Here is a 20,738-nt window from a genome sequence, read left to right on the forward strand (position 1 = left end):
CAAATGATGATGATCTTAGCAAATCAAAGAAACAAAGTGAAAAAGATAAAAAATATGAGAAATCTCAAAGACAATAGAAAGAAAAGGAAGGAGTTTGTATGTATTTGAATTTAATAAATTGAAGAAGATTTGAGTGTAGGTTTAAATTTGTGATTTGCTTGTAGGAAGTTGTAAAAAAAATCAAGTGTAAAGAAAAATGTTGCTTTTTCTGGCACTTGAACTTGACTCTAAGAAGTTAATATGGTTTACTGGGAAACACCATTCTTACGCTCACGGACACGGCGGCTGCGAGCACGGCGGGCATCGATCTGGGACTGGAGTGTCTTTTCACGAAGGTTCTCAGCCTTGAGTGTCTGGATGTGCTCAACAAGGTTACGGCGGTTACGGAATTCGTTACCCTTGGCCTTAAGATAGAGCTTGCGGTAAAGATGGCAGTCGATTTCGTTGCGCTTTCTGTAGTCAACAAGAACCTTGCGGAGAACGCGGATACGGCGGATCCACTGGAACTTGCCTGTAAGGCGGGCGTTCCTGCCACCACGGCGCTTACCGTAGCCTGTGTGGCGGCCAAGGCGCTTGGCGAGGATACGCTTTGTATGGCGAGCGCCAGAGTGGACCTTGACTGGGCGCTTGACAATGATACCGTCGTTGATGAGTTTGCGGATTTGCTGGCGTGAGTTGGCCATGGCGATTGTTGAAACTTCGGAGTCATCCATCCAGACACGGCGAACACCGCAGTCAAGGACGGAGGCAGCAAGGCGCTTCTGAAGCTTGAGGCTAGACATATCCTAAAAAGGCTAAGCCAAACCGCTATTTCCATTCAAATTTTCTTCGACTGTTGACGAATCACGCTTTACATGGAATGTTTTTTGAACTTTACGTGGCAAATCTTGAAGAGCCAGTTCGCGAGTTTCGACTCTTAAACATGATCTTATAAAAACACTACTCATTTAAATTTGAAAATTCGTAAAAACATCGCCCACAAATCAATTTACAACACAAATAAGAGTTCAATTACTTAAATTTTTGAAATATCGATCTTCAATTTTCCCTTTATCTTTCATACATCAACGCCATTTTATAATATTGATGAGTCTATGACTGAGGTAAGGATGAGTCTATGACTGAGGTAAGGATGAGTCTATGACTGAGGTAAGGATGAGTCTATGATTGAGGTAAGGATGAGTCAATGACTGAGGTAAGGATGAGTCTATGACTGAGGTAAGGATGAGTCTATGACTGAGGTAAGGATGAGTTGTTGTCTGAGGTAAGGATGAGTCTATGACTGAGGTAAGGATGAGTCTATGACTGAGGTAAGGATGAGTCTATGATTGAGGTAAGGATGAGTCAATGACTGAGGTAAGGATGAGTCTATGACTGAGGTAAGGATGAGTCTATGACTGAGGTAAGGATGAGTCTATGACTGAGGTAAGGATGAGTCAATGACTGAGGTAAGGATGAGTCAATGACTAAGGTAAGGATGAGTTGTTGTCTGAGGTAAGGATGAGTCAATGACTGAGGTAAGGATGAGTCTATGACTGAGGTAAGGATGAGTCTATGACTGAGGTAAGGATGAGTCAATGACTGAGGTAAGGATGAGTCTATGACTGAGGTAAGGATGAGTCAATGACTGAGGTAAGGATGAGTCTATGACTGAGGTAAGGATGAGTCAATGACTAAGGTAAGGATGAGTTGTTGTCTGAGGTAAGGATGAGTCAATGACTGAGGTAAGGATGAGTCTATGACTGAGGTAAGGATGAGTCTATGACTGAGGTAAGGATGAGTCTATGACTAAGGTAAGGATGAGTCTATGACTGAGGTAAGGATGAGTCTATGACTGAGGTAAGGATGAGTCTATGACTGAGGTAAGGATGAGTCTATGACTGAGGTAAGGATGAGTCAATGACTGAGGTAAGGATGAGTCTATGACTGAGGTAAGGATGAGTCTATGATTGAGGTAAGGATGAGTCAATGACTGAGGTAAGGATGAGTCAATGACTAAGGTAAGGATGAGTTGTTGTCTGAGGTAAGGATGAGTCTATGACTGAGGTAAGGATGAGTCTATGACTGAGGTAAGGATGAGTCAATGACTGAGGTAAGGATGAGTCAATGACTAAGGTAAGGATGAGTCTATGACTGAGGTAAGGATGAGTCTATGACTGAGGTAAGGATGAGTCAATGACTAAGGTAAGGATGAGTTGTTGTCTGAGGTAAGGATGAGTCTATGACTGAGGTAAGGATGAGTCTATGACTGAGGTAAGGATGAGTCTATGATTGAGGTAAGGATGAGTCAATGACTGAGGTAAGGATGAGTCTATGACTGAGGTAAGGATGAGTCTATGACTGAGGTAAGGATGAGTTGTTGTCTGAGGTAAGGATGAGTCTATGACTGAGGTAAGGATGAGTCAATGACTAAGGTAAGGATGAGTCTATGACTGAGGTAAGGATGAGTCTATGACTGAGGTAAGGATGAGTTGTTGTCTGAGGTAAGGATGAGTCTATGACTGAGGTAAGGATGAGTCAATGACTAAGGTAAGGATGAGTTGTTGTCTGAGGTAAGGATGAGTCAATGACTGAGGTAAGGATGAGTCTATGACTGAGGTAAGGATGAGTCTATGACTGAGGTAAGGATGAGTCAATGACTGAGGTAAGGATGAGTCTATGACTGAGGTAAGGATGAGTCAATGACTGAGGTAAGGATGAGTCTATGACTGAGGTAAGGATGAGTCAATGACTAAGGTAAGGATGAGTTGTTGTCTGAGGTAAGGATGAGTCAATGACTGAGGTAAGGATGAGTCTATGACTGAGGTAAGGATGAGTCTATGACTGAGGTAAGGATGAGTCTATGACTAAGGTAAGGATGAGTCTATGACTGAGGTAAGGATGAGTCTATGACTGAGGTAAGGATGAGTCTATGACTGAGGTAAGGATGAGTCTATGACTGAGGTAAGGATGAGTCTATGACTTAGGTAAGGATCATTCCATTCCACATATATCACAACACCTACACCTTACACAACCCACAAATCATCTCCAAATTTCTTTTCAGAACTTCTTTTAAATGAGTATTTTTCAATCAACAAACATCCCTTCTTTTGCCCGCACAAAAGGTTTCAGATGTTATATTGTTCCAGAAACTCATGAAACAAAGTTCTAAATGAAAATCCACGGAATGAGCTTGTTCAATAGCATTATCAATAAAAAGAAATCTATGGTATCGCCCGCACAATACCAAAAGATTCCATTTTGTAATGAATGATTACTATGATCCAAGGATGGTTCCGTAGACTTGAAAATTTTAAATTGGAGGTTTAATTCAAATTTGGCGGGCTTTTGGTCGTATATTAATTTAACTAATATGAATTTGGATTGTGCTTTCCTTATTGATGTAATGATATTTTCACTAATAAAAAATGAAATATACACAAGAAAAAATTATTCAAAAATTATCATTGCATTTTATTTGAAGAAATTTTGAAAAAACATCATACACATACTATAAATGAATATTATCATCTTAATTTTAATAAATTTCATTTACTTGGAAAGATGCAAGATCATCTTGTACTTACTCTTCGATTTATTCCATGTAACTTCGCAGGTAATAATGGCGCACTTACCTCTATTTTGGATTTTTATAGTTTCCCTCAAAACACATTCTATGGACTTACGCTCGTATCGCGTTAAAAAATGTCGTTAAAATTGAACCGCGCCTTCATTGGAAAATGTATGGAAGAGTAATTAGTTTAATTAAGTTGTACGAATCGAACGTAAGCTTGATAATTTAAATTTATTGATAATTTGCAATTTGAAATAGAACTAGAAAGATATCGATATTTCAAAAATTTAAGTAATTGAACTCTTATTTGTGTTGTAAATTGATTTGTGGGCGATGTTTTTACGAATTTTCAAATTTAAATGAGTAGTGTTTTTATAAGATCATGTTTAAGAGTCGAAACTCGCGAACTGGCTCTTCAAGATTTGCCACGTAAAGTTCAAAAAACATTCCATGTAAAGCGTGATTCGTCAACAGTCGAAGAAAATTTGAATGGAAATAGCGGTTTGGCTTAGCCTTTTTAGGATATGTCTAGCCTCAAGCTTCAGAAGCGCCTTGCTGCCTCCGTCCTTGACTGCGGTGTTCGCCGTGTCTGGATGGATGACTCCGAAGTTTCAACAATCGCCATGGCCAACTCACGCCAGCAAATCCGCAAACTCATCAACGACGGTATCATTGTCAAGCGCCCAGTCAAGGTCCACTCTGGCGCTCGCCATACAAAGCGTATCCTCGCCAAGCGCCTTGGCCGCCACACAGGCTACGGTAAGCGCCGTGGTGGCAGGAACGCCCGCCTTACAGGCAAGTTCCAGTGGATCCGCCGTATCCGCGTTCTCCGCAAGGTTCTTGTTGACTACAGAAAGCGCAACGAAATCGACTGCCATCTTTACCGCAAGCTCTATCTTAAGGCCAAGGGTAACGAATTCCGTAACCGCCGTAACCTTGTTGAGCACATCCAGACACTCAAGGCTGAGAACCTTCGTGAAAAGACACTCCAGTCCCAGATCGATGCCCGCCGTGCTCGCAGCCGCCGTGTCCGTGAGCGTAAGAATGGTGTTTCCCAGTAAAACAATATAACTTATCCATCTAAATTAAAACGTGTCTTTGAAACTTAAATTATTTAATTTTTTACTTTTCTCCTTCTTTGGTCTTTGATTTTACTCTTATTTAATTCAACATCTTTCCACCTATTACTTTATTATTTCCTTTGACTCGACAAAGCTTATTTCTCTTGACCAATATCATCCCTTCTGCAAACCTTTGCATTACAGATGCTTTTCTGTAAATAAATCATTATACAAATGATAAAATCAAATATTATTGGATTTCGATAGCTCTTATAATCAACAAATAATAGTGCAATAATCGGTCAATCGAAAATTTAAGACTAGTATCAAGAGACTTAATCTATAGGGCAGGGAATATAATTATGTCTACTCATCTGCTCAAAAAAAATCATATTTAGGAAATATATCGAACATATATCAAAAAAAGTGAAATATGACTTAAAATAGAATATTGTTCCAAGGAAGGAGTTTGTATGTATTTGAATTTAATAAATTGAAGAAGATTTGAGTGTAGGTTTAAATTTGTGATTTGCTTGTAGGAAGTTGTAAAAAAAATCAAGTGTAAAGAAAAATGTTGCTTTTTCTGGCACTTGAACTTGACTCTAAGAAGTTAATATGGTTTACTGGGAAACACCATTCTTACGCTCACGGACACGGCGGCTGCGAGCACGGCGGGCATCGATCTGGGACTGGAGTGTCTTTTCACGAAGGTTCTCAGCCTTGAGTGTCTGGATGTGCTCAACAAGGTTACGGCGGTTACGGAATTCGTTACCCTTGGCCTTAAGATAGAGCTTGCGGTAAAGATGGCAGTCGATTTCGTTGCGCTTTCTGTAGTCAACAAGAACCTTGCGGAGAACGCGGATACGGCGGATCCACTGGAACTTGCCTGTAAGGCGGGCGTTCCTGCCACCACGGCGCTTACCGTAGCCTGTGTGGCGGCCAAGGCGCTTGGCGAGGATACGCTTTGTATGGCGAGCGCCAGAGTGGACCTTGACTGGGCGCTTGACAATGATACCGTCGTTGATGAGTTTGCGGATTTGCTGGCGTGAGTTGGCCATGGCGATTGTTGAAACTTCGGAGTCATCCATCCAGACACGGCGAACACCGCAGTCAAGGACGGAGGCAGCAAGGCGCTTCTGAAGCTTGAGGCTAGACATATCCTAAAAAGGCTAAGCCAAACCGCTATTTCCATTCAAATTTTCTTCGACTGTTGACGAATCACGCTTTACATGGAATGTTTTTTGAACTTTACGTGGCAAATCTTGAAGAGCCAGTTCGCGAGTTTCGACTCTTAAACATGATCTTATAAAAACACTACTCATTTAAATTTGAAAATTCGTAAAAACATCACCAACAAATCAATTTACAACAATCAATGTCAAGCAGAAACTATTATTTCAAATCATTCTTTACTAATCTTCTTCTCACGGTCAACAAAACTTTCTCACATTTCATACCATTCCCGTCGCAAATGCTTTAATTTCCATTTCTTAATACCAAGTAATAAATTTCATTATTTATTCCCCCTTCCTTTATCATTTCTTCATCTTTTCATTTATGTTCTTTCACTCTTTATATTTGGCTCTTCAAATACATTCATTTCTTGATATTCGATATCAAGATTTTCAATCTTTATCAAACGAACTACGTATATCAGATTGATCGATGTTTTTCACTCCAACATAACTACTGTTGACAAATTTTCTAATATAACATAGTTTCTGAATATATTTTCTTACATCTTTTTGATTTTAATTATTTCTATATCAATTCTGCTCATCCTACTTGAGTTTTTTAATTTTCCTTTTATATTTTATGTATATTCGTTTATTGAGAAATTTATTTGAATTTTAGTGTAAGATTCTTGAGATTTGATATGGTTTGTATTTCTTTTTCATTTATTTCTCTGTAGGTATATTGCAAGAGGTACTTGTCAACTCATATTCTTTGTTATGTTTTAACTTGAATGTTGTGAATCGGTTTTTATATATCTGCTTCCCTCCTTTCCATGTATCCTATTTTCCATAATTATTGATGTTAATTTTATATTTGAATTTTTTGAAATTTTGAATCATAGCTATTGAGCCTATTTTGCAGCGAAAATAAAATCATAATGTATTGCCAAATACAGTTATGTAATCAATTTCGAATTCTATCTTTGGTCATGTAAAATTAGAATCATTTTTTTAGAGGAAAAACTTCGTAAGGCGCCCGTGGAAATGAAATCTGAGGGGCCTTATGTCGATCAATACTTTGACTTTGTAGAAAAGATCGGCAAGGGCTCCAATAGCACAGTTTTCAAAGTAATCGAAAAGAGAACGAAGAAAGTTCTCGCTTTGAAAAAGCTCAAGCCTAGAGTTAAAACCAAAGATGAGCCAGACTTCGAAATTGCTGCCCATTGCGTTCTAAAAGATGAAAATATCGTCAAACTTAATGGAAAATTCGTTTGTAAACGAGATTCGTCAACTTACTTAATATTTGATTACTACGATTATGATTTATTCTCTGTCATTCATGACAATTCTTCAAAACAACTCAGCAAAGATTTAATTAAATCTTTATCTTTTCAACTTCTCAAAGCTGTCGATTGCTGTCATAAGCACAATGTTTTACATCGAGATATCAAGCCAGAAAACATTATGATTACAAGAGATGGCGTTTTGAAACTCGGAGATTTTGGATATGCTTTTAAAGGCGATCCTTCTCTCAAAAAGTCCACAAATGTTATTACACCTTCTTACAGGCCACCTGAAATATTACTTGGAGACCAGTATTACTTATTTCCATCTGATATTTGGTCAGTTGGCTGCGTTATTTATGAATTACTCACTGGGAAAGCTCTTTTCAGACCAGAAAACTTCACCGTGGAATCCCAGTTGGATAAAATACTCTCAATTATCGGAACTCCGTCAAATGAAGAAATTAAAACGAAATTTAGTGTTGCAGTTCCAACAAACATCAATCATTATGATTCTTGTCTTCACAATTACCTTATTAACGAAATCTCTGATGAATTTTCAGAATTTCGTGAACTTTTGGAAAAAATATTAATATTTAACCCAGAAAATCGTCTTACGGCCTCTCAACTGTTGCAATTACCCATATTTAGTGGTATTACCGTTGAAAGGATCCCAATTACCTTCTTTGTTTCTCAAAATTCGATTTCTCCAAATTTATCTTCTCCGGAAATCAAATATTCCGGAATAATTCGGCCTCAACTTCCAAAGTTGGTTCTTGCCGAATAAGAATTTCGTAGCTTCGTGCTATTTTTCTCTAATTTTTTTATATGTTTTTATGACATATAACTTTTTAACTTGTTTTACCTGATTTGGAACATTTTAAGTTCCTTTTTCTACCCTCTCTCTAAAAATCTTTTGTTGATTTTTAAATTATTTTATTTTAAAAATATTTTATGAAATACTACAATAAACTACATTACATATGGTATGTATTTGTAGAATATTGAATAAAGATCAATGGTACTTATCTTAAATTGATAGTCAATTTGATATTCACAAATAATTCTTTATTCTTTGATTCATTCGATATGAAATTGAGTAAGTAATGTATAATATGCGATATTTAAGGCAATTCAATATCAGTATTTATAAGCGAATGTTTTTATATCAATCAATCCATTTAATCACCGATATCAATTGGAGAAAGGGGATTTGTTAATACGAAATGGTTGGAAACAACATGACATCATATAAATATATTCTATCCCATATATATAGCATATTCCCACCTACAGGTCATTGTTTACACTATCAATATGAAGATTTCTACAGCTTTTTTCGTTGTCTACAACTTATTTCGGGGATATGAAATATTTTTTGCATTTGTCTTATTGCTGCGTTTGCGTTCTAAAGATACATATAACTACATTCAAGATCTTGTAGAATGAAAATTCTAATATATAATATAAGGATTTTGAAGTTGTATTATAAAGAGTGATGATTTAAAAAAATGTTTTTATTATTTAATAGAAATGTTTTTATTATGCTGCACCGTATCTCAAAAGCATATTCCTCATCGTAGGAGAAGAAGCAATATTTATTGGTCTTTGTCCATCAGCATTTGGTAAATTTAGCAAATTTTGATAGTTAGAAGCCATAAATTCAGCTCCTTCATAACAATTTCCATTTACAAAAATCCACAAAACACTTCTTCTGTTATTATTAAGGCGTTCCATTGAAGCACCCAATGTGGCGAGTTTCTTTATGAGTTGATGATTACTACACATTGCAGCGAAATGTATAATTGTATCTCCATTTCCATTAGATACATCTACATAACCATTTTGAATTGCATATCTAATTGCATCATCATTATTTTCTTTCCTTAATTGTTCTAGCGTGTCATATATGTTTTGCATGTTTGAACTGTTCTTAGGAATGGATTGGAGCACTCTATAACTCTGTTGCTTCTGAGCTTCATTAGCTTGTCTTTGATAATCATTAATTTTCCTTTCATTATTTCTTATTGTTTCATTCAATATTTTAATATTATTTTCTAAATTTTGGATTTTCTGATTTCTTTCTTGAATTGTTCTATTCTTTTCTTGAATCATTTGTTTGTATTGTTCCGTTGTTTGTTCTAAACTTTTGATCCTTTTCTCTTGTTCTTCATTGTTCAATATCATTACAGGAACTTTTTCATTTCCTTGGATTTTTCTTGGATATTTATTTGATGATTTTTTGGTGAGAAATGATTGAATGAAATGAATGGAGCAATTAATGACAGGATCTATGCATTCTTTACTACATAATGAAAGAATTTCCATGCATACATCATATGAGCAAAATTCGATTTTGATCAATTGAAGAAAACTCTTGAAAACATCTGATTTTTTAATTAATGAAAGAATTGAATTTGCTATTTGGTCTTCACTCTTGACAGTAAGATCTGTATCAATAAGTATCTTTTCTATGATGTCGTAGTATTCCATTGAATCGTTTTCGCTTAAAATAAGATCGGAAAGGAAATTTTGATCAAATTTGAAAAAGTTTGATGCAATAAACTTGATGCATTCATCTATTTTGGCTGAATTTTCGGAACTAATGTAGATATGCATATGATCTAAAGCATTTTGTTCATTAATTTTCTCATTTTCGATAATTAAAGTGTAAGGAGTTATCAAATCAGGACTTTCTAACTCTCGACCGATATCGTATAATTCTTTTATGACTTTCAAATCGACTACTCCGTTGAATTCTCCTTGAGAAAGAATTTTGCCAAAAATTTGTATTGTTTCATTATGAAATGAATGCCTTTGTATCTCGTATCTGTCAATAGAATCATCGAGCTGGATCTTTGCTTGGATCTTCGGGCTTAGACAGAAGGCAAATGAATCAAATATTGTGAAATCTTTATCATTTAAAATGACATGGAACTTGTTTCCTCTTTGGAATCTGGACATATTCACTAAATATTGGGAGCCGTAATGAACTTGCATCACTGAAAAAAATGGAAAATATAAAAAGTATCAAAATATGCTTCATATTTTATTTTAATTTTTTTTTAATTTTATTTGAAATTTACCATTTTCACAAGTATAAATAGAAATCGAAACAGTACATCAATAGAAATTAATACAATATGTGCAATTTATGTGTTACTCTTCCTACTTTTCGCATTAATAGCAGGAGAATGTATACTATTTTAGTGAAAAGCGAAGATTTTTAGTTATAATGAATAAGTTATAGTAGGATTTTGGGAGTTCAAGCATACACAAGCTGAAAATAAATTTAATCTCAAATGACAAAAATTAAATTGAAAAATAATGTAAATTTTTATTCATTAGCTGATACAAACAAAATATTAGTGCTCAAGTCCATCAAGAGATGGCATTCTAGTTGTCATTTCTGTCTGGAGTGTAAAGAAATCAGAATCAATGTCATCATTTTCTTCTTCATTAGAAATATCGTTGAGGATGTCGCATATATTATTTATTTCTTTTACGAAATCAGCATTGTTGATTTCCATTTGATTGTAGTCTTCGATGACGACTTTTGATAAATTTGATTTTTCTGCAGTTGAAGAAACCGCACCGTGTGCCATTCCTTGAACTTCCATTGTGTCTTTAAGTAAAGATAACTGAATGGTTTTATTTTGATCAGCTTCGAGTTTCGAATTTAATTGTTCGAGATATTTGCGTCGCTTTAGAAGATCCATGCCTTTCTTTTTGAGAATTTGTTGCATGTGCTGTGTGACGCTTGGATCTTTAAGTCTTTTTGCAATATTTGCTAATTTGTTGTCAATAGTTTGCATTTCTTTTTCATGACGTGCAGCCTTCTGTTCCATACCGGTGAGTATTTCATTGATGTCATTTGGGTTTCCTTTCCTTCCAAAAAGATGCCTTACGGTCATTTTTTTTTATAAAAATTTTTAGAGAAATTATTGAGGGGAAAATAATCGCTTAACATACAGAATAGAAAAAAAAACTTATTTTAGAAGAATGAGAACTAGAGTAGGGGAATTCGAAGTGAAAAGTCATTACTTCACACCCCGATGCAAGTCATATGATTCATTCATTACGAAATCCAAAGTAAACGGCAAAGATTATTTATTAACGAAGTATAATTTATCAATGATCAATGCTCCAAAGCAAATTCTTGCTGACAGAATCCTTTTTCTCATAGATAACTACAAAATGTTTCGTTGTGAAGGCGTTTTCTTTCATTCATCAATCCCATCTTCTTCAATCATTGTTCCTGAAAACATTGGAACGAAATTACAATACTTTTATGTTGTAGAACCACTTCCTATTGTCACTCTTAGTGATTATGTTCTCGAAAATGGTGTAGATCAAAAATTATTGCAAAATTATTTTCCTAACGTCTTAAATACATTATCTTCTCTCCACTCAGTTCGATTTCCATACTTGGCACTCTCACCATTTACAATAGTTTTAGATGAAAAACTTTGGCTTCGGCCGCCACCTTTGAATCCATACACTTCGCCTAAATCATTAATGCCTCCTCCACCACATAAAAAGCGTACAAACTACATGGACATCGATTATCAGCGTTTATACAGAGCACCAGAGTGGAAATCTGTTCCTCCATTTTGGCAATCAGATTGTTGGGCGATTGGCGCGATGTTATGTGAATATTTAATATATGGACATCCTATATTCATGTCTTCTTCAGATACAGATCAAATGCTTATTACTCAAACAATATTAGGTCCAGCACCTTCGAAATTAAACTGGCCAATCACAAAAGAAGCCAATATAGCAGATCTACCGCCAATATTAATGAGATTACTTGACTACGAACCACGCGTTAGACCTCCAATGTGTCTCCATATCGCTATCCAAATAATGATGTTGATAAATGGCGAAGAAGAGAAAAGCGATGAATATGATGAGCGCTCGATACAAACATATTCTAATACTTATTCATATTCCGAGACGCCTGAGAAAGAGAAACAACCTGTAAGGATTATCAAACAGTTCAATAATCCTCCACAAGTTTTTAAAGAAGAGAAAGTTCCTTTGAGTGATAAAGGAGTCGGATCTTCAACAATCAAACAGAATAATGTAGACTTAAACGAATCTTCAAACTGGGAATTAGATATTCCTGCAATTTCCCCTGCAAAATTACAGTTTGATCATGCTCCTTTCTTCGAAATTCCTCCGTTAAATGCAAAAACTGATGAAATTCCACCTCCTTCGACTAAATCTTCGAAATCAAGTCAACAACCAAAACAGAAATCATCATCTTCACAAAGCAAGCCAAGTTCCATCCAAGAGAAAGAGAAACCTAAGACTCCACAAGAAAAATCACCAAAAGTTGAAGAAAAACCAAAAATTCCAGAAGAAAAACCACCAAAAGTTGTGGAAAAGCCAAAGTCTCCTGAAGAAAAACCTGTTAATGATAATAAGGATGAGATTCCATTACCTCAGCCTTTAAGTAGTACCAAAGCTGTTGAAGAATATAGTCATGAAGAAGAAAAAGAAAGTGAAGAAGAAGAAAAACCATTAAATATCACAAAAACAACGAATATTTCAACAATGAAACTTCCTTATGAATCGCCAATATCATCAGGAATACCTTATAGTTATGTTTATGATTCAAGTTATACTCCTCCTGTCAAAGCAAAGTCTTCTGGATATGATTCTCCACCTCAGAAAGTTGAAGAGAATTCTTATGTTTATTCAACACCAAAAATCATTGAAGAAAAAATATCTTCAAACGAGAAGAAATATTCATCATCATATTATTCAAAGAATGAAGAAGAGAAGCCTAAAACAACTTCATCGTATTATTCTAAAAATGATGAACCTCAGCCACCAAAATCTTATTCATCATATCCATCAAAATCTGATGAAGAAAAACCAAAAACTTCATCTTCTTATTCTTATAAAAATGATGAACAAAAACAAAAGCCATCTCCTAGAGATGAAGAGCAAAACATCAAGCCAAAACAGATTCATTATACAACATCTTCGCAGTATTATGATTACACATCATATAAATACAACTCAGAGAAGAAATCTGATGAAGATAAAAAAGAAATTAAAGTTTCAGAAATTCCTAAGACAAAAAGTGAAAATGCTGAACCGAAAACATTCTCTTCTTATACATATACGCCATCGTACATGAGTGAGAAAGACTTGATTGAGCCAATTGTTGGTTCTTATTCTTCTTATTACTCTGATAACGCAAGGGTTCAAAAGAGAAATCAAAGAATTGAAAGGAAGAATGATAATTATTCATATTCTGCTAATTATGAGAATAAGAAGTCATATTCTTATAGTAACTACGATAACCAACAAGCTAAGCAAGATCGTTATTCATCTTATTATGATAATAAGAAATATTCAACTGATGAAAATCAAAAATCTTCATATGATGAAAAGAGATATTATTCTGATAAATCATATAGCGATGAAATGCTTGATTTGGAGAGAAGAGTAAGAGAAATAGAGAACTCTTTCAACAGATCTCAGAAAGAAATCAGGAAACTCCAGAAAACAGTTTCGGAATCACAATATAGTGATGATTCTTTCTTAGATGTCCAACAGCAAATAAGGAAATTACAAGGACAATTAAAGCAAATAGATGATGATATTATTGGTGGCTGTGTTGGCTGTGAAACAGGAAATGCAGTTAGAAGAGGAATGTCAAAGCTTGAAGCTGATTTCATGGATATTAGAAGTACTTTATCTAGTTCCCAATACTAACCAAATGTATTATATTTATATTGTATTATTTATGATTTAATAAATGTATAAATTTATTGTTAATTTTACTATCCTTAACTAATGTTTAATCCACCATTAATTAAAATTAATATTCATCTTATAAGATTCCTTATTTTATTCCAGATTTAGTAACTACGAAACTATATTGAGTATCAAAGGTTTACTAAATATAGTTTAATGAACAATAACAGTTAAAAATCAAGAATGAATCAATTCATTGGGAAAATTGTTAATATCGCTATATGAAACAAACTACATATACAATATCGATGAATTTTTGCAAATCAATACCATCAAATTGTTGAAAATTCTCAATTATCATAACAGGAATGATTGAGAACTCCATAATATTCAAAATTACTCATTAAATTCGCAACATGAAACAAATTCAACATAAAAAAATTGAAATTCTCAAGATTAGATTATATGTAGTTAAATTTTTTTATTTTTAAAGAGGGTTATTACTACGGAAAGTCAATGAAGTCAAAGGCTCATCGACTGTAGTAAGTGGTGACAACAAACTTGGAACACTCGTGAGTTTCGCTTCTTTCTTCTTCTGGCAGCAAAGAACAATGATGACAATGACCAAAATAATGATAATCAATCCCATGGAAGTTGAAACACCAATCAAAATGTTCTTGTACTTCTTCACCTCTTGTGAATCTCCCCCTTCATCTATTGTTGGTGTTGGAGATTGTGGTGGAACTGGAGTTGGTACCTTTGTTGGTGTAAATGTTGGTGGTTCTGGTGTTGGAGTTGGATCTCTCATTTTTGTGTCGAAATCATGCCAGAAATATTCTCCTGTTTCATCCTTTTCGCACTGGTCCTTATAGTTTTCCCATGATTGTTGGTCTGGAAGAATAATTTCGACATTCTTGAAAGAGATCTTCTCATTAAAAGTATTTGGTGGAAGAGAACCGAAATAAATCTTCTTCAAGGCAGGGCAATCATCAAATATCGCTGTGTATTCTTGTTTGACGGTAGTTAGTGATAAAAGAGAGATTGATTCCAAATTTGTACATCCAGTAAAAATTCTATCGCCATTTATAGATGTAACTGTATCCAACTTAAGGTTTATGAGGCCTGTTCATCCACTGAAGCATTCTTCTCTTATATCTCCGAGTCTTGGTATTGAAAAACTCTTTAATGAGGTGCATCCCTTGAAAGATGAAGGATAAATGATTCTTGTTGATGGCAAAGTGATTGTTTCTAAGGAGATGCAGTCTTTGAAGGCTTCTTCTGAACAAAGAATGGCATCATGGAAAGAAACATCTTTTACTTTCTTGCAGCCGGAGAAACAGTTAGGAACCTGTTGTAATTTATCAAATGATACTGAAACAATGTTCGGACATTTAGTAAATGAATCAGTTCCGAGGTAATTAACTGTATTTAATGAAACTGTCGTTAAAGCTGGACAATTCATGAATGATTCAGCTTCGATACGAGTTACCTTTGCAAGTTCAATCGTTGTTAAGTATGGACAATCAGAAAATCCTGTATTTAGTGTTTCGAGAGAATTAAATGAAATTCTTGTGTAATGCTTGAAGGAAATTAAGTCATTTGGAATTGTTGTGAGAGATGAGAACTGAATATCGTCTAATTGAGTAGCTTTTGCGAATGATGAATTTGAGATCTCAGTAAGAGAGTCAAAATTAAGAACTTTGAGTGAACCAAGATCAGAAAAGATATCGCTAAGGACTTCTGCATCTGGGAAGTTCAAAGTCGCAAGTTTTGGACAATTTTCAATCTTATTTTCTGTGTCAAATGTGACTTTGCCATAAATTTCGATTAAAGTAAGTGACTGTGAATCACTGAAGATGTCTGCAGTAATCTTTCCGTTAAAGCATCCTGATGCAATATGGAACTCTGATAAAATTTCGTAATTTTTAGCATTGAATCCAGAAAATGTGAAATCACCACTAATTATTTCGATTTTTCATACTTGATTGTCCGCTATTCCTGAATTTTTAATGATTGATATTAAATCATCGCCTTCGAATGCTTTATCATTGATTTTGACACTCAAAGCAGCATCTTTAGCCATATTCATCCTTGAGCTGGCAATTAGTTGCTTATTATATACGGCCAATACTAAGAAAGAAAGCATTGAAAAAAATATAAAATGGAAAAAATGGAAGATGCCAATGAATTGAATGAACGGGGATGAGCTAAAGATATATAAATATGGACATCTTATCTATTATATAATTAACTATTGCTTCTTTTCTTTGATTATCATTGTCATTTTTTAATCAACTAATCAATGAGAGCTTAATATGGAAACACAGTAATGTCCATCTATAGTATGTTTCAAACTTAATTACCATTTTGCTTCAATGGCTATTGATATCATTTTGTATTCGAAAATGTAAATTGGATCACTGTTTCGATGCAAAAAGTTTATTATACCAATTTGTGGTTTATATCTATGTATCTAAATAACCAAATTTATAATTATCAAATGAACTACCAAAATTGAAGAAATTTGGATAAAAATTCAATGATCTTTATAGTTTTCTTGCAAAATTATAATAAGTTGATTGCAAATCGTTAAAAAGTGCCACTTTTAATTTTCATATGAGTGAACCACCTGCGTATTTAGCTATCCGATTCGATAAAGATGAAGCACTTCAAAATTTAATAAGTGCTGGTCTGGATATCAACACTAAACTCGAAATTTTAAATGGACCAACAATTTTATTTGATCATCCACCTTTAATTTCAGTTGCCTGCTATTTTGGATCACTTAAGTGCTTCAACTCTTTAAATATCATGGGTGCTGATATCCAACTTCCAGATGATTGTGGAAGAAAACCGGTTCATTTTTCCGCATGTTCCAAAAATTCATCAATCATTAATTTCATAAGTGACCTCACTAATATTGATTATGCTGTTGATAATGAGCATTGGCTTCCAGCTCACTATGCTGCCCATTATGGAAGGACAGAGATTCTCCAATGGCTGATGATTTGTGGTCATGATTTATTGAGTCCAGACAATCAAGGAAGATATCCACTTCATCATGCTTGTATTTCTGGATCCGTCGAATGCCTGAGAACTTTGTTAATAAATAATTGTGATATTCAACAAACAGATGTTGATGATTGTTCAGCTCTTTATTTTGCAGCTCAAAGTGGAAGTGTAGAATGTTGTAAATTGCTTATAGAAGCCGGTGCAGAAATTGATGAGAAAAATATTGATGGAAATACTCCTTTGCACCGTGCTGCAAGTTTAGGAAACACTGAAGTTGTTGAGTACTTGATTAGTAAAAGTTGCAAAATTAATCTATTGAATAATAATGGAATGTCTCCAGCTCATCTTGCAGAAGAAAATGATCAATCAGATATCGTCAAAATTCTTGTGTCAAATGGTTGCGATTGTGACATCAAAAATTCAAGAGGTAAATCATTATTAGAATTGATTGTTGCTCAAAAAGATATGATATGTCTAAAAGAAGCTGTTTATTGTGCAACTAAAAACGAAACAATAACAAATGCTGCTTTTGTAGCTGCTTCAATGGGAGAAGCAGAATTTCTTGCTGTTTTGGTTGAAGTTGGTGTTAACTATAAGGCAACAACTGGTCCGGGCTTGTCTTTACTCCATGTATCTGTATTGTCTGGTTCAAATAGCTGTGTAATTCTTTCTTTGAACGCTGGTTGTCAGGTGAATGTTGTTGATAATCAAGGAAGAACTCCATTAATCATTGCTGCTGCCCAAGCACCAATAAATGTTGTTCGAACACTTGTTGATGAAGGATCGAAGCTTGGGGCACAAGATAAATGCGGAATGACAGCTTTGCACCATGCAGTAATTAGAGGAGATCTAGAAGTCATATCTTACCTTCTCCAATATGGATCAAATATCAGAACTACTGATAATTTTGGAAGATCGCCCTTGCATTACAGCTTGAAGAATAGAGTCATATATGAATTCTTATTATCAAAAGGTGCAAACCCGAATCAACTAGATGTCAATAATGAGCCTGCGAAATAGTTTCATTTTGTGTATTTATAAACATATAGAGTGTTTTGTTTGTAAGATATTTTCATATAATTTTGCTTTGAAATACAAGATATCTTTTTGAAGCGCAAAGGAATTGTTTTCAATACCGTCCCTTCGGTATCAGACAATTTGTAAATTTCAATAAATGAAGGTTCAGAATTTTTCCCTGCCTTTTGTATAACCCATTTATATAAGTTTCGATATCATTCACGGGGGCTTGAGCAAAGTGAGACGCTAAAAGTGATATCGAAACTAATGAAATGGAAAAATTATACTTTTAATTATGAAAGAAAGGAAAAATGTGAGCATGATCAGATAAGCACATTCAGAGATAAAGCTAATTTTCAGGTTGAATTAGATTATCGTCAAGATGAAAAAATATTCTATTAAAAATATTGATAATCAAAGCTTTTAATTATGCACATGAATAATAATTTGATAATCATCACTATACGAGAACTCAATTTATATCCAGGATCTGTATTTTAAAAGATTTATCAGAAATGTTTGGTAATTTAGAAAATTCATTTATTTTTGATGAACATTATATCAGGAGTATTTGATCCCTCGAATAATTCTCTTTTAAATTTTGAGAAGTTATAAAAAATATTCGATCATTTTAATCTTATTTGATACAAGAATATGTCTAATTCGGACGTTAATTTTTATCATAAACCTAAAAAAGTGAAAAGTGTCTGATTGATTTTGTAAAAAAAATTGGAAAGTCTCATCACACTTTTCAATGCTCGATTTTTAAAAACTGTTTAAAAATGGAGCTTATATTGAAATAGTGTAGAAACTAAAAATTACCACAGACTATTTCAGAGGATTGAGTGGCAACTCAATCCTCTGAAATAGTCTGAGGTAATTTGCAAAATTAAACTTACCAAATGATAACTTAAACATATGATGTGATAAAATTTTGATTAATTTCGATTTTGAAATTCCGTACGTTTAGGGAAATTGAGGATTGTTCTATTGGAAATTCAATTAATTTATACTAATATTTAAGTGAGTAAGTTTTTTTCCAAAAAATGTGACAGGCAAAACAAATTCAAACAGACACAAAAATTTCAGATATGATGACGGTTATGGGCGGTCTTTCAAAATGTCTGAATACGCTCTTCAAGCTAAGCTCGTACTCGTCGGTGATGGTGGTGTCGGCAAGACAACATTCGTCAAGCGCCACCAGACTGGTGAATTCGAAAAGAAGTACATCCCAACACTCGGCGTTCAAGTTTCCCAATTAGTTCTCCAAACATCCCGCGGCCAAATCCTCTACAACATCTGGGATACAGCTGGCCAAGAACGTTTCGGCGGTCTCCGTGAAGGCTACTACCTTGAAGCCCACTGCGCTATCATCATGTTCGATGTTACATCCCCAGCCACATACCGTAACGTTGTCACATGGCACCGTGATCTCATCCGTGTTTGCCCCAACATCCCAATTGTTCTTGTCGGCAACAAGATCGATGTTCGTGACAGAAAGGTCCCAGCCAAGCGTGTCACATTCCACAAGAAGAACAACATGAGATACTTCGAAGTTTCCGCCAAGTCCAACTACCACTTCGAAATGCCATTCCTTTCCCTCGCCAGATCCCTCCTCGGCGATCCAAACCTTCAGTTCACAACAGCTCCAGTTCTCATGCCACCAGAAGTTCAGCTTGACCAATCCCTCATCTCTCAGTACGAGAAGGAACTCCAGCAGGCTGATGCCATCCCACTTCCAGATGAAGATACAGACTTCCTTTCTTAAAATAAATGTTTTATGCATACATTGCTCCTAAAATTTTTAATTTTTTTCTCGCAATTTCTCATTGATTTTTGGTATTTTCTCTCATTTTTCCAATTTACTTTTCCAAACTCATCCTCTGAAGCATCACAAATATCTTGTATGTAAGGATTTGAAGAAAAACATGAGATTCAAAAATTGGTCAATTCACATTTTTTTTCCATCACAATTTAGAGAAAAAAAAATATGGAAAAATAATGGATAAAATTAAGAAAGTGTTTAAAAGAGAAATAATAAAAATAGTTAAATTACCAGCCGTATGATAATGGTTGTTCAGCCTGTTCCTTAGCGCCGTTTGTCTCATCACCGCTCTGGCAAAGCTTGATGCAGCTAAGAACTGTACCGACAATTAAGATAGCAGCGAAGATACCGAAAGCGACATAGACGAAGATCATGTACTTCTTGAATCCACCCTGGATTGTATCCTTGCATGTCTTTGTGGATGAATTAGTTTCGTTGGTTGCGTTTTCTTCCTCCTTTGGCCAGCCAGTGCACCCGAGAGTCTTTTCAGCTTCTCTGATAGCCTCGCAAACGGATGAAGAATCATTTGTTGATTTGCTGCAGTTCTCCCAGTAAGCTCCGAACTTATCAAAGGCCTTCTTGTTGTATAAGACAGTGCCAACAATGATACCAATGCAGATGGCGGCAAGAACGAGGAAGATAATTGATTGAATAACTGACATGCATTTGTTCTTGCTGAATGAAGCAACAACATCGAAAACGAAAGCAAAGATGAAAATTACGTCAGCAACAATGAGGATGGCAGCGAGTGTCTTATCACCACTGATTTGTGGGATCTTATACTTGTAGATAAGAACTGTAGCAGAGATTGTGGCAGCAGTGATTGCACCGATTGTGATAAGTGTAATAATAAAAAGAACCAGCTTTGAGCAACAGTTGGCCATTTTTTTGGAATGTTATGACACTTTTTATTTCAATAATGCACCGGAAGTTATTCGATGGGAAAATATTTAGATACGTGGTTGCTTGATTCTGGTGGATTTTTATTTTAAATCAAAAAAGTGACGCATAACGATGTGAAATGGTCTTATTTTTTGAAAATAATTTTAACGATAAAATAATTCAATTCTGAAAAAATGATTCTATTTGGTT

At 34.8% G+C, this 20,738-nt stretch overlaps 12 protein-coding genes across 12 annotated transcripts; 5 read left to right on the forward strand and 7 right to left on the reverse strand.

The window, feature by feature from the left end:
- Positions 1-94: 94 nt before the first annotated feature.
- TVAGG3_0393220 (structural constituent of ribosome) lies at positions 95-787 on the reverse strand (the record flags this gene model as incomplete). Its single annotated transcript, XM_001584148.2, has 1 exon — positions 246-782. The coding sequence occupies one exon, from the start codon at positions 780-782 to the stop codon at positions 246-248; it is 537 nt and encodes a 178-aa protein (XP_001584198.1).
- Positions 788-4,080: 3,293 nt separating this feature from the next.
- On the forward strand, positions 4,081-4,661 carry TVAGG3_0393230 (structural constituent of ribosome; the record flags this gene model as incomplete). The annotated part of the gene is made up of 1 exon (XM_001584147.2): positions 4,081-4,617. The coding sequence occupies one exon, from the start codon at positions 4,081-4,083 to the stop codon at positions 4,615-4,617; it is 537 nt and encodes a 178-aa protein (XP_001584197.1).
- Positions 4,662-5,180: 519 nt separating this feature from the next.
- Positions 5,181-5,823, reverse strand: TVAGG3_0393240 (structural constituent of ribosome; the record flags this gene model as incomplete). Its single annotated transcript, XM_001584146.2, has 1 exon — positions 5,238-5,774. One exon carries the CDS (start codon positions 5,772-5,774, stop codon positions 5,238-5,240), a length of 537 nt encoding a protein of 178 aa, XP_001584196.1.
- Positions 5,824-6,809: 986 nt separating this feature from the next.
- Positions 6,810-7,971, forward strand: TVAGG3_0393250 (protein kinase superfamily; the record flags this gene model as incomplete). Its single annotated transcript, XM_001584145.1, has 1 exon — positions 6,837-7,862. One exon carries the CDS (start codon positions 6,837-6,839, stop codon positions 7,860-7,862), a length of 1,026 nt encoding a protein of 341 aa, XP_001584195.1.
- Positions 7,972-8,579: 608 nt separating this feature from the next.
- Positions 8,580-10,115, reverse strand: TVAGG3_0393260 (protein ubiquitination; the record flags this gene model as incomplete). The annotated part of the gene is made up of 1 exon (XM_001584144.2): positions 8,618-10,075. One exon carries the CDS (start codon positions 10,073-10,075, stop codon positions 8,618-8,620), a length of 1,458 nt encoding a protein of 485 aa, XP_001584194.1.
- A 158-nt stretch (positions 10,116-10,273) lies between these two features.
- Positions 10,274-10,995, reverse strand: TVAGG3_0393270 (uncharacterized protein; the record flags this gene model as incomplete). The annotated part of the gene is made up of 1 exon (XM_001584143.1): positions 10,441-10,989. One exon carries the CDS (start codon positions 10,987-10,989, stop codon positions 10,441-10,443), a length of 549 nt encoding a protein of 182 aa, XP_001584193.1.
- An 82-nt stretch (positions 10,996-11,077) lies between these two features.
- On the forward strand, positions 11,078-13,815 carry TVAGG3_0393280 (casein kinase II subunit alpha family; the record flags this gene model as incomplete). The annotated part of the gene is made up of 1 exon (XM_001584142.1): positions 11,210-13,810. One exon carries the CDS (start codon positions 11,210-11,212, stop codon positions 13,808-13,810), a length of 2,601 nt encoding a protein of 866 aa, XP_001584192.1.
- A 464-nt stretch (positions 13,816-14,279) lies between these two features.
- On the reverse strand, positions 14,280-14,897 carry TVAGG3_0393290 (leucine-rich repeats (6 copies)-containing protein; the record flags this gene model as incomplete). The annotated part of the gene is made up of 1 exon (XM_001584141.2): positions 14,280-14,897. The coding sequence occupies one exon, from the start codon at positions 14,895-14,897 to the stop codon at positions 14,280-14,282; it is 618 nt and encodes a 205-aa protein (XP_001584191.2).
- Positions 14,898-14,918: 21 nt separating this feature from the next.
- TVAGG3_0393300 (ribonuclease inhibitor domain-containing protein) lies at positions 14,919-15,254 on the reverse strand (the record flags this gene model as incomplete). The annotated part of the gene is made up of 1 exon (XM_001584140.1): positions 14,919-15,254. The coding sequence occupies one exon, from the start codon at positions 15,252-15,254 to the stop codon at positions 14,919-14,921; it is 336 nt and encodes a 111-aa protein (XP_001584190.1).
- Positions 15,255-16,408: 1,154 nt separating this feature from the next.
- Positions 16,409-17,824, forward strand: TVAGG3_0393310 (spectrin binding; the record flags this gene model as incomplete). Its single annotated transcript, XM_001584139.1, has 1 exon — positions 16,409-17,824. One exon carries the CDS (start codon positions 16,409-16,411, stop codon positions 17,822-17,824), a length of 1,416 nt encoding a protein of 471 aa, XP_001584189.1.
- A 1,113-nt stretch (positions 17,825-18,937) lies between these two features.
- Positions 18,938-19,638, forward strand: TVAGG3_0393320 (ribosome localization; the record flags this gene model as incomplete). The annotated part of the gene is made up of 1 exon (XM_001584138.2): positions 18,942-19,589. One exon carries the CDS (start codon positions 18,942-18,944, stop codon positions 19,587-19,589), a length of 648 nt encoding a protein of 215 aa, XP_001584188.1.
- Positions 19,639-19,820: 182 nt separating this feature from the next.
- TVAGG3_0393330 (tetraspanin family) lies at positions 19,821-20,530 on the reverse strand (the record flags this gene model as incomplete). Its single annotated transcript, XM_001584137.2, has 1 exon — positions 19,874-20,530. One exon carries the CDS (start codon positions 20,528-20,530, stop codon positions 19,874-19,876), a length of 657 nt encoding a protein of 218 aa, XP_001584187.1.
- Between the last annotated feature and the right edge of the window lie 208 nt (positions 20,531-20,738).

This window comes from Trichomonas vaginalis, chromosome V, assembly GCF_026262505.1.
Source record: "Trichomonas vaginalis G3 chromosome V, whole genome shotgun sequence".
Lineage (NCBI taxonomy): Eukaryota > Parabasalia > Trichomonadida > Trichomonadidae > Trichomonas > Trichomonas vaginalis.